Source organism: Elephantulus edwardii, unplaced genomic scaffold, assembly GCF_000299155.1.
Source record: "Elephantulus edwardii isolate Elephantulus edwardi_28Jun2011 unplaced genomic scaffold, EleEdw1.0 scaffold00324, whole genome shotgun sequence".
In the NCBI taxonomy this organism is placed as follows: Eukaryota; Metazoa; Chordata; class Mammalia; order Macroscelidea; family Macroscelididae; genus Elephantulus; species Elephantulus edwardii.
The window spans coordinates 1935807-1951765 of record NW_006400074.1 but is presented as its reverse complement, the minus strand read 5'-3'; the positions used below and the strand labels follow the sequence as shown (position 1 = coordinate 1951765).

The following is a 15959-nucleotide window of genomic DNA, read 5'->3' as shown; positions in this document are numbered from 1 at the left end:
GTTTTCAGAGGCCTGCTATTTCAGAAGTGGATGGCCAATCCTTCTTCCTAGTCTGTCTTTATGTGAATGTTCAGATTTAGAGAAGTATCAGACAGACCAGCAATTTAAATGTATATCCCTTATTGCGGAGTTAACTTTAGTGTCAGTGTTGTCCCTGCCTTTCTCACACGCGTCTTTACCCACTTATTTTCCTGCTCCACCATCCACTATCATACCCATCCACTTCTACCCCCTCCCTTCACATCTATCTCGTTTTGACCAGCCCTCCATCTAGTAACTTATATATGAAGCTTTCATGGCTTCTGTGTTTCCAAACACATCAGCTGATGGTAGTTCCTTATGTTGGGATCAATGTCTCTGAAGTTTAGTCGTAATGTTTCCCGAGCAAAGGTGATGCATCCTGTAGAACTGGTGTGTAGATAGGCTTTTCTTGGCCGCTGGCCCGAGGGCCCGGAACGAATGTCTCGCGATTTTTGCGTCTTCAATTACCTGGGAAGATGGGGGGGTCTGGGAAGTTGGGAGAGTCTGAGACTGGCTTCTGAGGTGCCCAGGTTTCAGTAACCCCTTCTCTGAGAGGCCTGCCGGAACGAATGTCTCGCGATTTTTGTGTCTTCGATTACCTGGGAAGATGGGAGGGTCTGGGAAGTTGGGAGGGTCTGAGACTGGCTTCTGAGCTGCCCAGGTTTCAGTAACCCCTTCTTGGAGCGGCCTACCTAGACTTCACACAAATCCTAAGCCTAATTTTAATCCTAATCGTAACACTAATCCTACCTTTACCATAACCCTAACTCTAGTCCTAAAACTATACCAAGTCTAAGATATAGGACCATAACCCTCATCTTACAACAATATGTTGTTGTTGTTGTTAAGTGTCATCGAGTCGAGTCAGAGGAAACTCATAGCGACCCTTTGAACGAAAGACCTGGGCACCGGTATAACTTATGTCCTTTCTCCAGGTTCATAGGGTTTCCAGAGGCAAGCTATTACAGAAGTGGATGCCACTCCTGCTTCTAAGCTTGTTTTAATTGGGTAGCTCCACCAAACACTGTCCACCATGGGTAACCATATCAGTGTCACAGTGTTAGAACAATATAGAGTCTGTTTAAATAAATGCAAGTGGAATTTATTGAGAAATACAGTCCAATTTGGGAAAACATATATTGACACAAAGTGTAAACCACTGTTCCACAGGCCACAAACAGGATTTATTGTTACATTGTTACATCAAAAACTAAAGGTTACAATTTTCATACTTGACTGATGGAACACTGGAACAGTTAAAGACAGGATATAAGGAAGTGAGAATTTGGCAGCCATAGGTCCATAGCACATAAGTGTGCTTATTTGATTGATCTAAGCTATATGCCGTTCAGTTTATTACAAGGTAGCCTAAGTATGGTGGGCAGGGACAAAGACTGTAGCTTTAAATATGGATTACGTCTCAACATCAAGAAAGCAAAACCCCTCACTACTGGGCCAGTAGGCAACATCATGATAGATGGAGAACAGATTGAAGATGTCAACCATTTCATTTTACTACGATATACTGGAAGCAACATCCAGCAGTCAAGGAATCAGAAGACATGTTGCATTGGGAAAATCTGTTGTCATGGACCTTGTTAAAGTGCTAAAGAGCAAGGCTGTCAGATTCAAGGCTAAGATGAGCCTGATACAAGCCACAGTACTTTGATTTGTTTCCTGTGCATCTGAAAAGTGGAAAACTAGTACATTTCAAAGAACACTTGATGCCGTTGAGTTATGTCATTGGAGAAAAGTCCTGAGTATGCTATGGTCTGCCAATGAAATAAGTCTGTATTGGAGGAATTACAACTGAGGTGCTCCTTTCTAAGGAGTGGAGATTGTGAAACTTTGTACCTCATAGTTTGGGCATATGTTAGGAGGGTCCAAAGAAAAGAAGAACCTCAAGAAGATAGATTGGCAAACACCAATGAAGATCTGAAAAAACAGAGTAATAGTGACCACAGATTAATTGCTATTAATTTTAAAAGACATAATGTAAGATTTGTGAAATACTGCACAACATGGCTGAATCTAAAGCAAATTCTAGTGAGTGATATATGCCACTAATATTATTATTAAAAGCTAAAGGTTTACAAACAGATGCAGTTGATATTGGCAGTTAACAGGGATAGGAATGGTGGGAAAGGGGAGTAAAATTTAATAAGTAAGTTGGGTAAAGGGAAAGGCTATACACAATGAGAGTTAATTTGGCTGTTGTTGTTGTTATGTGTTGTCGAGTCATAGGCGACTCATTGCAACCCTATGAACATAAGTCCTCGACCTATGATGTGTTTGATGTTGCTCCCCGATTAACACAAGATTGGAAGCAAGAGTGGCATCCACTTCCATAAATAGCTTGCCTCTGGAAACCCTATGAACCTGGAGAAAGGATGAAAGTCACACCAAGTGCTGAGGACTTTCATTTATAGGGTTGCTACGAGCCGTCTACAACTCGATGGCACTTAAACAACATAGAGACCAGTTGGCCTCTTGGACCAAAGTGATGCTACCAAGCCAAAGGTGGGTGGCTCTGATCTGTGACCCTCACACCTGTTTTTAATTGTTTTTGGTCAAACGTTCTTCTAGGTCATACAGCCCTGGTGGTTGCTGTGAAGCTGAACACTGTGACACTGATGTGTCAAATGCGATAATGGTTACCCATGGTAGACAGTGTTTGGTGGAGCTCCCCAATTAACACAAGCTTGGAAGAAGAAGTGGCATCCACTTCTGTAAATAGCTTGCCTCCAGAAACCCTATGAACCTGGAGAAAGGATGAAAATCACGCAAGTGTTGAGGGTTGATTAGACCTTGTAATTAATTAATTTAATCATTTGTAATGTTATAAAACAAAATGTTTATGAATGTATGAAAAACCAATATGCCTTCATGTGAATTATAAAGATTTTTTATTTTTGTTAAAAAAAAGATTGGCACAGTGACTGTATGCAAGTAGGCTCCCAAGTATCAGTGAGGATGGAACAGGATCAGTTCAGATCTGTTGTTCAGATGGTCAGTATGAGTCAAGGACACTATAAGGACAACAGTAACAACATTTTTCCTGAATCATGTCTGTTTCTGGAGATCCACTGTAAATATTTAGATAGTGCTGTATCTCAAGACCCTTCTTGAGGTATCTATCTATAATGACAAAGACGCTTTGTGGATAGATTAGATATCCTTGGAGAAAAGGAATATTATTCTTGAGTATGTGACCCAAGTACCAATGCTAAAAGGACTGCCTCTTGGAGAGCCAACTTTCAAAGATCCAACATGGATCTCAGACTCATGTCTGGACTTTGAAATGGAGTTAAGGGTCCACTTTTAGACTGTTTTGTCTAGACATAAGCCTCTAAGTTTAGACACCCATACATTTTCTTCTTTTTAATCAAAGAGTTTAATTTTTAAATCCTTTGATTGACTTAGGTTGGTAGACTATAATCCCCGAGACACTGCCCTTTCTGATCGTTGAGCATGACAGAATCTCTGTCTCTTTAAATCTGAACCGACTGCCCATCTTTTTCACTCAAAGACATTGGTGGATTTGAACTGCCAGAGAGCTGCTGCCATTGGACTAGTAGCTCAACTTCCTACTGATTACGCCACCAAAGTTTCATGTTGACAATATAAATGTTAGTAATATACATGAGTGTCTTTACTGGTAGCAAATTATTCTTCTGAGTCAAAGGACATTTAATTGTTCCAATTATAATGACAAAAACTATACATTTTAGTGATGCCAACAGATATCCATTCTATCATGGCAGATACATTCCTAATGTTGTTATATTTTGTCAAGTCAGAACTGACTCATAGCTGACCCTCCAGGTTTTCAGAGGCAGCAAATCACACAGGAGATTGCCTATGTTTCTCCTATGGAACACCTGGTGAATTTGAGCCACGTGCCTTTTGGATGATAGCACAACTTCATATCACTACGCTCTCAGAGCATATTCTGAATCCACACCCAAATTTCCAGGGTTGTAAATTGTTATGGGAGGAGACCCCCATCTAGTTCCTTTAGAACCACTGGTCAATTTGAACCTATTACCTTTTGGTTATGGCAGAGCTCCTTGTACTAAGGAGGAATTGCTGGGTCATATGGAATTTCTATGTTCAGCTTTTTGAGGAATCGCCAAGCTGCCTTCCAGAATGGTTGTATCATTTTAAAATATCACCAACAGTGTATTAATGTTCCTATCTTAACACATCCTCTCAAACATTTATTACTTGCTGCTATGCTAAACTTTACCACTGCTACTGAGGTAAGAAGGAGTGGCATCCACTTCCTAAACAACATGCCTCTGGAAACTCTATGAACTTTGGTAAATGTCATTAGCTATTGAGGGGCTTCAGGCCTTTTGTTCATAGAGTTGTTACGAGTTGTGCTCAACTTGAAGGCAATCAGCAACAACACTGGGGTAAGATGATAACTCTGTGGTTTTGATTTGCCTCTCTCTTATTGCCAGTGATTTGGAGCATTTCTTCATTTGTCTATTGGCCATTCAGATGTCCTCCTCTATGAAAAGTCTTTCCATGTCTTTTGCCCATTTTGTAATTGGATTATCAGTCTCTTTCTTCTGGAGGCCCTGTAGGATTCTGTAAACCTTCATTATGAGACCCTTGTCTGAGATGGTATTGCCAAATGTTCCCAGTCAGTAGATCTTCTTTTCACCCTGTTGTGAAAAGTTTTTTATGAGCACAGAGATTTAATCCTTAGAAGGTTCCATTCATCAGTTTTATCCTCTTCAGATTGTGTATTTCTAGCTGTATTTGGCAGTCCCTTTAATCCGTAGACTAGGCCTTCTAATGTTGGTCCTAGTTTCTCTCTTACGAACTTTATGGTTTCGGGCTTATTTCCAAGGTCTCTGATCCACCTTGAGTTGATTTATGTGTATGGTGTGAGATGTGGATCCTGTTTCGGCTTTCTCTCTTTTTTTAAATGTATTTCTTTATTAATTATAATGAAAGTTTACAGAGCCTTTGGATTTCCATTAATTCATTGTTGCACTTTCCTCCTGCCCTCCCACCCCCCTGTTTCAGCTTTCTGCAGGCAGGAGTCCAGTTTTGCCAGCACCATTTGTTGAAGAGGTTATCATTTCCCCATTTGATATTTCCTTGTCTAATATCAGTTTACTGTAGATAGATTGGTCCATTTCTGGCTTCTCCATTTTATTCCACTGATCTGTGTGCCTGTCATTGTACCAGTACCATGCTGGTTTGGTTACTACTGCTGTGTAGTAAGTTATGAGGGCAGGAAGTACTATGCTTCCCACTTAATTTTTGTTTTTCAGAAGTGCTTTGCTTATTCGGGGTCTCTTTCTTCTCCAAATAAACTTGGCAATTTCCCTTTTCATCTCCCTGAAAAATGAATTTGGTATCTGTATTGGGATTGCACTGAACATGTAGATTGCTTTTGGTAGGATTGTACTAAGGAGGAAGGGCTCTTTAAAAGGAGTAACATAAACAAGATACCTAAATGGTTTAAGGTAAATTGGACAATCATTCTAAAACCAGTAAGACTTGACAAAATCTAAACATGTAAGGTCCGGAGTTGGGTTTGGGTTTTATATTTTGTGTATTTTAGTCCTCCACATAGGAATACTTATCCTTAATGAGAAAGAACTATTACAGTTTTCTTAGTATTATTAACTAAAGAGAAAATAGTAAAAATTATAAAAGATCTACCTATATTTATCAGGTTTGTTCTCTAAATGAGAAAATATACTAAAGAAAGAATTTCTAATGGAAAAATACCAAACCAAAACAAAAATTGTAAAAGATGGTGGTTTTTATTAGGTGCTGTCAAGTTGACTATATAGCTCACAGTGACCCTGTGAAAAACAGATCTGAAATTTGCCCTATCCTGTGTCATCCTCATTATCTTTGATATGTTCAAACCCATTGTTACCGTTGCTATGTCATTTCTTCTTGTTGAGGGTCTTCCTCTCTTTCTCTAACCCTTCGCCTTTTTCAGCATGGTGCCTTTTTCCAAGGATTGGCCCTCCTGACAACAAGCCCAAAGTATGTGAGAGGAAGTGCCATCATCCTTGCCTCTAAAGAGCACCCTGGTTACACCTCTTCCCACACAGGCTTGCTTATTCTCTGTTACTCCATGATTATTCTGTACTCTTCACCTTGAAAAAATTGAAAATACAGTGACTTAATTAGGCATTATTTGCATGACAACAGTCCAGAATAAGAAGTGCATAGCACAGTGGACTGGGGTGAGGGGGAGAAAATTGTCCAACAATGATTTTTAAAGAGAAAAGCAAACTGGGGGGTGGAGTAGGGAGGAAAATGTGTGACAGTGAATGAATGGAAATCCAGGTTTTCTGTAAACTTTTGTTAAAATCACAATAATTAATTTTTTAAAGAACATACAGTGGTTTGGATCAGGCTCACTTTAACTCTTTAGCACTTTGGAGAGGTACTTGACAGCACATTTTCTCATTGTAAATCATTGTTTAATTTTTTTACAGCTCTTAGGGAGGTCTGGTGGCATAACAGTAAAAAACTGCACTAAAATCCCAGAGGTGTATAGTTCAAGTTCAGCAGCTGCTCCACTGTAGAAGAATGGGAAGTCTCCTCCCGTGTGATTAACAGACTCTGAAAACCTGCTGGAGGGTCAGCTATGGGTCAGTTCCTACTCAGTAGCACACAACTGCTCTCACCGTGGGTGTTGATTGTGGATCAAAGTAAAATTAGATCACAAACAACTTCATTCCTTTCTCCATCTCTACTGATGTTGCTTAATGGTCCTGTGGTGAGGATTTCTGTTTTATTGATGTTACAATGTAATCCACATTGATAAGAATTAATTAATAATATGTAACCCACATTGAATTGATGTTGAGATGTAATCCATATTGAATCTTCGGGATCCTTTTCCCCACTGCTCTTTCATTTCTCTATTATAGAATCACAGAATTCCAAACCTAGAAAAAAATTTTAGACTTTATCCTCCTATTCTTCAAGCTGATAATATGGGTATATTCTTTTTGGTTTTGGTTTGGCTTTTATAATTATATATATTTTTTATTTTATAAAAATTTGCATACAAGATTTGTATACATTGTGTTTCATTCATGTACATTGTGCTTCATACATTCCTTCATTCACATTGTGTTTCATACAATCATTTATAAACACTGTATTTTAGAAAATCTGTCAATCATTGGTCTATGCCTACTGTTACTCCGTTGTTTCAGATTTGAATTAAATCTTTCCCATTTCTTCACCCTATCCCAAGCCCATCCATTCACTGAACTTGGGTATCCTAGTGATTTCCCTCCCTCCCCATTTTATACCCCCTTGTCCCCAGAAACCTAGGAGTAAAACCATAGAAGTCCTAAGAGACAAAATTGGGCCAAACTTAGAAGCACTAGCCTATAGCATAAATTGATTTGCAGATATTACCGAAATGCACAACCAAGAGAGGATAAAATCAACATATAGGACCATCTAAAAATTAAATCCTTGTGTACATCAAAAACTTTTCCCAGTAGGATGAAAAGAAAACCTATGGATAGGGAAACAAACATTTGACACTAACATCTTAGACATGAATCTCATCACGAAAATTTATAGAATACTACAGGCCCTCCACAAAAAAATACTGATAACCAGTCACAAAGTGGGTAAAAAGACATGAAGAGACTCTTCAGAAAGGAGGGCATTTGGATGGTCAACACACACATAAAGAAATGCTCAAACTGTCTGGCAATCAGAGAAATGCAAATAAACAACAATGAGATGCTGTCTCACCCCAGTGGCAGGAGTAGAGTTTAACAGGATATTTTTGTTATGTGCCATCAGGTCACCTGCCTCTCATAGTGACCCTATATACATTAGCTCTGAATCCTACCCTATCCTAAGCCAATCTCATCATAACCAACAGACCTAATCCCATTGTTCAGTCACTGAGTCAATCCATCTCATCCTGGGTCTTCCTCTCCTGTGCTGTCCCTCTGATCTTCTGAGGATAATGTCCCTCTCCAAGGACTGATCCTTCCTGGCCACATGCCCTAAGTATGTGAGACAGAACCTAAAAATCTTTGCCTCCAGGGTGCAGCCTAGTTATACCCTCTCCAAGACAGACCTGTTTATTCTCCTGGAAGTCCGTGCTATGTTCAACACTCTTCTCTAGCACCACAGTTCAAAGGCTTCTGTCCTCCTTCTGTCATCCTTAGTTATTGTCCAGCTCTTGGATGTATAGTAAATAATTGCAAAGACCACAGCTTGGATTAGGTGCACCTTAGTCTCTAGACTGACATCATTGCTATTCAGTACTCTGGAGAGGTCCATGACAGCCAGCTTTTCCAGTGCAGTTCATCCTTTGGTTTCCTGACTTCTGGTACCACAAGTGTTGATTTTAGAACCAAGCAATCTGAAGTTATCAACAATCTCAATCTCTTCTCCATCCATCATGAAGCTACCACTTGGCCTCGTAAAGAGAATCTTTATAAGCAATAAATATTGGGGAGGATGTGGAGAAATTGGAACTCTCATGAACTGCTAGTTGGACTTTAAAATGGTACAACCACTCTGGAAGGCAGTTTGACGTTTCAAAAAAAAACCAACTGAACATAGAGATTCCAGTGACCTCAATCCTAGAGATATATCCAAAGGAAAATAAAACTGAGATATAAACAGAGATTTGTACACCTAAGTTCATGGCTGCATTATTCACAATAGCAAGAAAGTGGAAGCAGCCAAAATGTCCATCAACAAATGAACGGATTGAGAAATTACAGTACACAGTGGAATTTTTTGTAGTACTCAGGAGCAACAATTCCATGCAATACTTAATACATAACATAGGAGAGTCTAAAGAACATTATGCTGAGTGAAATAAATCTCATAAGGACTAATACTGCATGTTACTGTTGCTGTTGTTGTAGATTGTCTTCAAGCCAAGCACAACTCATAATAACCCTATGAGCAAAAGGCCTGAAGCCTTTCTATAACTCTTGACATTTATCAAAGTTCGTGGAGTTTCTGAAGGCATGCTCTTTGGGAAGTGGATTCCACTCCTGCTTCCAAATACTGCATACAACCATTATTATAAAAATATGTAACTAGTAATATGTATATAAAAGTCCAAAAAGGGAAGAGGCTAGAGCCTTTGATTCAAATCTTTATTTTGGTCATCAGCCCCTCAAGCTTGTAAACATTACTTTCCTTAAGGAAAATAAATTTTAATTAGCAAAACTCAGCTAACTGTACATCTAAAATGTGTACATTTTATCTTATGTAAAGTAAAACAGTAAAAGAATTATTAAAAATTGAGATAAGCAAAACATAATAAACAGCATAATTACTAAAGAAGTAAATAACCAATTTAATAATTAAAAAAATATTACAAGCTGTACCCATCCAAGTACCAATTGAGAGTTACTGTTAAAAAATTTTCTCAGAGGAAGGAGCAGTCACTGTGAATGTATGTTGTTGTGTGCTGTCAAGGTGGAACTAACTCATAGGTATCCCTCCAGCGGGTTTTTAGAGGCAGTAAATCACAGGGGATTGCCCATCCTTCCCCCACCAAGCAGCTGGTAGATTTGAAGCCTTTGGGATGACAGTGCAGCTAGTGGTTATTATTCTGTATAGTATTTGGTTAGGTAGAAGGTAAGATTACAGCTAGTGAAAGTGGTTGACATGGGAACGAAATGCCTTCAGGGAAAGTATGAGGACCACACCACATAGTATATGTATATCTGAAATGCTAGCAGTCTTGAAAAATAATAACAGTGGTTGGAAAAGTTGAAGAAGACATAGTTAAGGTAGACTCCAGGGGTTGTAATTGCTTAATGCCAGAGGAAATGTTGAGCTTGATTGATTGGTAGAAGAAATATACTAACAGTAGAGAATAAAGAGCTACAGCCAATTTTTAAAGATAAGTTAAATTATTTTCTATTGGTTTTAAATTCTAAGTTTTATTTTTATGTCTAAACAAATTCATGAATATGCTACATGTGTTGTAGTGGTGTAATTATAAATTTAATCCTACTTCACAGCACAAAATGTAGTTATAAAAAAATTGTTTATTGTTACGAAGATACAACATTGCCATCCTTTGTCGGTATGTGTGTGGTTTTCTTCCTCCTTAGATTCCAGAAAGCTTAGTGCTATTGAACTTCAAGACTTGCTGGACTATGTGTCTTTAAAACATTCCTGTCTCAGAGATCTTCCTTGGAGACAGCCTCAGAAAGTGAATAGTATAGCCTTCGTGGAACTGGAGCGTCTGCAGCCTGACATACTGGTCCATGCAGTACTAAGAATTGTTGATATCATGATACTGACAGGCAAGCGTTTTTATTACTTTCTTTTAGATTTTAAAATAATTAAGATCCAAGACTTTTTTAGCATACCATTTATCAGTAGATACTTATCAGATAATAGAGTATGGTATCACATGTATTAATGCTATTTTTAAGTACTTCCCTTTTGCAGAAGAATTATATAATTATAGAGGACAGAAGCAAAGAAAAGTTGTGTTAACAGTGGAGCAGGTCCAAGGTCAACATTATGTGCTTGTTTTATGGGGTCCTGGAGCAGCCTGGTACCCTCAGCTTCAAAGGAAGAAAGGTAAATACATCAAAAACCCATTTTAACCTCTTATTTATATTTAGGTAAATGATTAATGCTTATGAACCTAAAATGAAGAGAATCTTAACAAATTAGACTTTATTTGAAATGTAAATGATCATGATCAAATATTCAATAAGTGAATTTATTTTATTATTATTATTATTCTGTACCCTCTGTAAGCAAGTCAGTGATCTAAAAAGCTCCATTTGTTAATAGTGGCACAATAAAAGCTTGCATCTATTCCCAGATAGCTTACCTTTTTAGGAAAGATATTATCTCCTTTAAATAAAGTTCTTTAAAAGTGAATTCTGAAGAAGAAATTTTCATGCTTACTTTTCAGTCATTAATAAGCTTCTCTCTGGTTATTAGGAGTTATTAGGTTATAGGGCAGTTATTAGGAGAATCAAGTTAACTCTTTCAAGTCCCAGTGTCAGTGTTTAATAAAATACTATGTTCCAGTTTTTTTAGTTCTTTTCCTTCATTTGTTTTGAAAGTCTAGATTATGATTTAATTATAGAATATTCATGTTTAAAATATGACCCATGATTAATTTATCTTCAAAGCATAGAGTAATAGTTTATGATATATTGCGTTAAATGGAATTGCTCTTTCACTAAAACAGTATAAATCTATATGACATTATGAGGTATCTTAGTTGTAGTAATTAGAAATAGTTTAGTGATTTATGAGTTCTTTTACTCTGCTAAATTAATTCAGAGACTGAGTGTGTGGCTCATTATTTTTCACATGAAGGAGTTAATGTCTCTTTGAGATTTCTGTCTGCAAAGTGATTATCTAAAGGTAGAATCTGTCACATGATCTCTTTAATCATTAAAAGCCTATAACTAGGGGCTGAGAGAAGTCTGGGTTTTGGCTTTTAAGTTAGGATTAAATAGTAATAGATGTTTGTTTGGTTGAGAAATCTGTCAAACATGTTCCACTAATAGAAGAATCGTGAACATTAACCACCATATGAGAGTGGGAACATGAGTCTACTGCATGTTGCACAAAGTATAGGTCAAAGGTATTGATTTTTTACAGTGGTGTTATTAGCAAAACAGATTATTGATTCACAGTTAATATGAATATTCTTTCAGCATTAGTAGTAATTAAGTTGTAATTATCTCTAGACAGTTCTGTGATATTTGACTTAATGTTGAAAACTTAGGAATCCAGGACTTGTTCTTTTATTCATTCCATCATTTGGCATCCATTTATTTATGCCCACCTTTTTAAAGTTTTAATATGCAGATGTCGGAACTCAGTATTTGAAGAACATTCTTTTTTAAAATGGGAGTATATCAATTTTAGAAAATTATTTTCTTTTCAGAAATTGTTAGTATCCTAATATTCATGTAATATGGCTTGAGGCATTTTTGTATTCACCTCTATGCTGGATACTGGTTCTACTTGCTCTTGAGGATAGAAAATTCACAGTTATGTGATTGTCTTAGTTATTTTAGTACATCTGTTCAACCTATATGCAGAACAGATCACTCAGGAGGCTGGGTTTTATGAAGGACACAACCTTGCTAGTCAAAACTGAGGAAGACCTGAAGTGTTTGCTTCAGAAGGTCAAGGACTGCATTCTTCAATATAGTTTGACACTCAACATCAAGAAGACAAAGCTTCTCACCACTGGGCAAATTGACAGAACCATGATAGATGGAGAAGAAATTGTGATTGTTAACATTTTCAGCTTGCTCAGCTCCACAGTCGGCACTTTTGCCACCAGCTGTCAGAGGTCAAGGTTATAGAGCACAAATATGCAACTTGAGCTTATGTCAGTGAGGGGGAGGACAGGTAAGGGAGCTGCACACACAGAAGTAGTTACTATAAAATAAATTCCACTAGGAAAGTCTGCTAGCAGAGACCTCTCCAGAGTGCTAAAAAACAACAATGTCAGTCTGGAGACTAAGGTGAGCATGATCCAGGCTATGGTCTTTGCAGTTGCTTGCTAAGCATCAGAGGGACAATGGACAAGGGATGTGAACAATGACTAAGGATGACAGAAGAAGAATCAATGCCTTTGACTTTTGGTACTAGAGAAGAGTATTGGAACATACAGTGGGCTGTCAAGAGAACAAACAAGTTTGACTTAGAGACGGTGAAACCAGGTTGTTCTTTGGAGGCAAGGATTTTGAAGCTCTGTCTCACTACTTTGAACGATTTCCTTGGAGGAAGGATGGAGGGACAGCATAAGAGAGGCATTGGATTGGTACAGTGACTGGAGTAATGGGAGTAGGTGTGTCTGAGACAGTGAGATAGGCCCAGGATAAGACAGAGTTCAGAGATGTTGTGTATAGAGTCTCAGAGTTGCAGTTGACTAGATGGCACATAACAAGACATGAGGGACTTTCACCAACAGAAATCTGAATTCAGAGCATTGGCTCTAGTAGAAGACGCTCCTCTTCTATTGTTTCTTAGAAGGTCCTTGTCTTCTTCACACGTTCTTTGTCTTCTTTCACGTTTCTTTGTTTCTTGGTGTTCTTCTTGTGGCTTGACATCGCTCTTTTTCCAGGAACTGATTGCTTCTGACTTTTCCCAACTATAAGAGATGAAGTTTCACCCTCTTACCTCCAGGGAGTGTCCTGGTTGCGGTTCCTCCTGGATAGATTTGTTTGTTCTTTTAGCAGTCCTCAGTGCTCTTCTTCAACACCACATTTAAAAACATTGATTCTTCTTCTGTCATCCTTATTTATCGTCCAACTACCAGAAACATAGGAAGCGATAGAAAAAACTTGGCTTGGATTACGCTTACCTTTGAACTGGCTCTTTTGCACTTTGGATAGGTCCTTGACATCTTTTAATTTCTTTGTTGCTGTTACCCTGAATGCTAATATAAATCCAAGTAAAATGGAATCATTGGCAACTTCCGTCCTTTCTTCATTATCATGTTACTGTTTACTGTAATCCAAAGAATAGATTGTTGTTGTTGTTATTGTTAAGTACCATCCAGTAAGAACTGACCCATCGCTCACCCTCCAGAATGATTTCAGAGGCAGTTACCCACATGGAAGCAGATTGCACATCTTTTTCCTGCAGAGCAGCTGACGTATTCACACCTCATACCTCTCGGTTAGCAGCTTAGTTCCTTACCATCAAGCCACCAGAGCTCCCTATGGAATAGATTAGAAAATTATTTCTAAACCTGGACACTGAGGACTTTTCATTAGAACTTGAACTCTATCCTGGCCAATTTAATAAGGGGGATATATTTGAAGTATACAGGAGAATCTCACAGTAGCTTTGGGCAAACATGCTGATGGGCTCAGGAAACCCTGGAACTAGGAACTGAAAAGGCCCAAATACCTAAGCACTGTTAAACAACAACAAAAACTTAATTGGCACAGATGTACTTTGCTTCTCGGAAGAATGAAAAGCAAAAGATGGTTGCTCCACAACTCCCAAGTTCATTTTTCCTTTGAAGAGATCTGTCCCATTTCCTGAATTCCCAAATTAGATCTATTTCAATCAGTTGTGGCCAAGAGGTCAAGGTTACAGAGCACAAATATGCAACTTGAGCATATGTCAGTGAGGGAGAGGACAGGTAAGGGAGCTGCACACACAGAAGTAGTTACTATAAAACATACGCATGACTGTTAATTTGGAGTAATCTATATGATATGTTATTTAATTTAAAAATACATCCTAAAACTTAAAGGATAATAAACATGTACCTGTAAGAATGTTTATACATTTTAAAAACCAGAAGTACAAATCCCTTTGGTGTGAATTTTATGTGTAAAACTTATCTATTCTTTAAAGCATTTGTTATGAAAAATTTCAATCACATACAAAACAGAATTGTGTTATGGGCTAAAGTATTCATTATTCAGTTTGTTAAAACATAATCATCTTCTTTCACCTCCTTTTTCTTTTACTTTCTGAGTATTTTACAGGAAATATATTTTAGAAATAAAAAAAAAAGGAAAAGAAAGCTTCCTTTGGAAAAAAGAAGGGTGTTGACTCAAGCATCCTTTGTGTTTTCCTATAATTAAAAAAAAAAGAGCTTGAGAAATAAGACAACAGAACCAGGGAGAGAGTGTGAATCTCAGAACTTACTATGGAAGGGTCAGAGGAAAAAAAAAATTAAATGTGTGTAAATATGTGTTCTTACTGAAGTAAATTTCTGATGTGTTAGAGACATTTTTAAAAAAAGAGAGAATGGTATTTTGCTGGATGAAAATATCAGCAGACTTAGTTGGGATGATAAGAGGTTTGACAGGAAAAATAATATAACAATGAAAACTATTTTTCATAAAATCTACCTTATACAAAATTAAAAGGCAAGTGATAAGCCAGAAAAAAAAGGTTCTCAAGTAATAAGACAAATATCTCAGAGGAAAAATTGGTAATGGATTTGAACAGGCAGGGAAGAAATAAATATAATCAGAAAAGATTAAACAAAACTTATGAGTAATTAAAGACAGAAATAAAATAGGTCGTTGATAGACTTTTTCTAAGAAATTATTAAATGAAGATATGTGATAACAGCTAATCATATAGACTATTAACTATAGATTAGAAGAGCCTATCTTGAAGACAGTTGGTAATCTTCATGGAAAGCCTTAAAATTTGGAATATTCTTTGGCTCAATAATTATATCTCTAGCAAATTATCATGTATAAAGATGTACCTAAAATTATATTTGCCACTGTACTTTTTCTAATAATGAAAAATAATGAATCTAAAATGTCCCCAGTAAAAGATTGTTACAATAATTTTTAATATTCTGGTATATTTATATAATGGCTTATTATTCACTATTTATAAATAATGTAGAATAATAGTTAATGGTATTTAAAAAATATGTTTGATTAAGAAAGTGGAAGTCAAAATATAAAAACAACTGTGTGAACATCCACTGAAAATGTTCACAGTATTTATTTAGAGATAATGGGATTGTGGGTATTAGTAATTTATTTAGCTTACCCATGATTTCTGAACATGTCTTTTGAAATAAGGAAATTATTCTAAAAAATAATGATTTTAAGCAACAACTTGTAACATACATTTTTTAGATCATTTTTTATTAAAATAAAAACTACAAATTGTACTGGCTTTTCATTCCTAGTTATACTGTTTTATAACATTAATTACAACTGGAGAATGTAATTAATTTATTGCAGTATTAGAATATGCATGTTTAATTCTCTAATAGGGAACTCTGGTGGCCTAGGGGCAGGAAGTTGTGCTGTCAACCCCAAAGGAGGCAGTTCAAGTCCACCAGCACCTTCACAGGAGGAAGATGGTCAGTCTCTTCCTGTGCAGTTTACAGCCTCTGAAAACTTACTGGAGGGTCATCTAAGTAAGGTCAGCTGTGTATCACTGAAAGGCAAGTATGTTCA

General features: G+C 37.1%; 1 protein-coding gene across 1 annotated transcript in view; it reads left to right on the top strand.

Moving 5' to 3' along the window:
* LOC102866188 (protein FAM35A-like) overlaps window positions 1–15959 on the top strand; it is a 111208-nt gene that overhangs the window by 53228 nt on the left and 42021 nt on the right. Inside the window, exons 3-4 of the mRNA XM_006901403.1 lie at window positions 10128–10322; window positions 10471–10605. Coding sequence (XP_006901465.1) covers window positions 10128–10322; window positions 10471–10605 — 330 coding nt within the window. The remainder of the gene's footprint in view (window positions 1–10127; window positions 10323–10470; window positions 10606–15959) is intronic.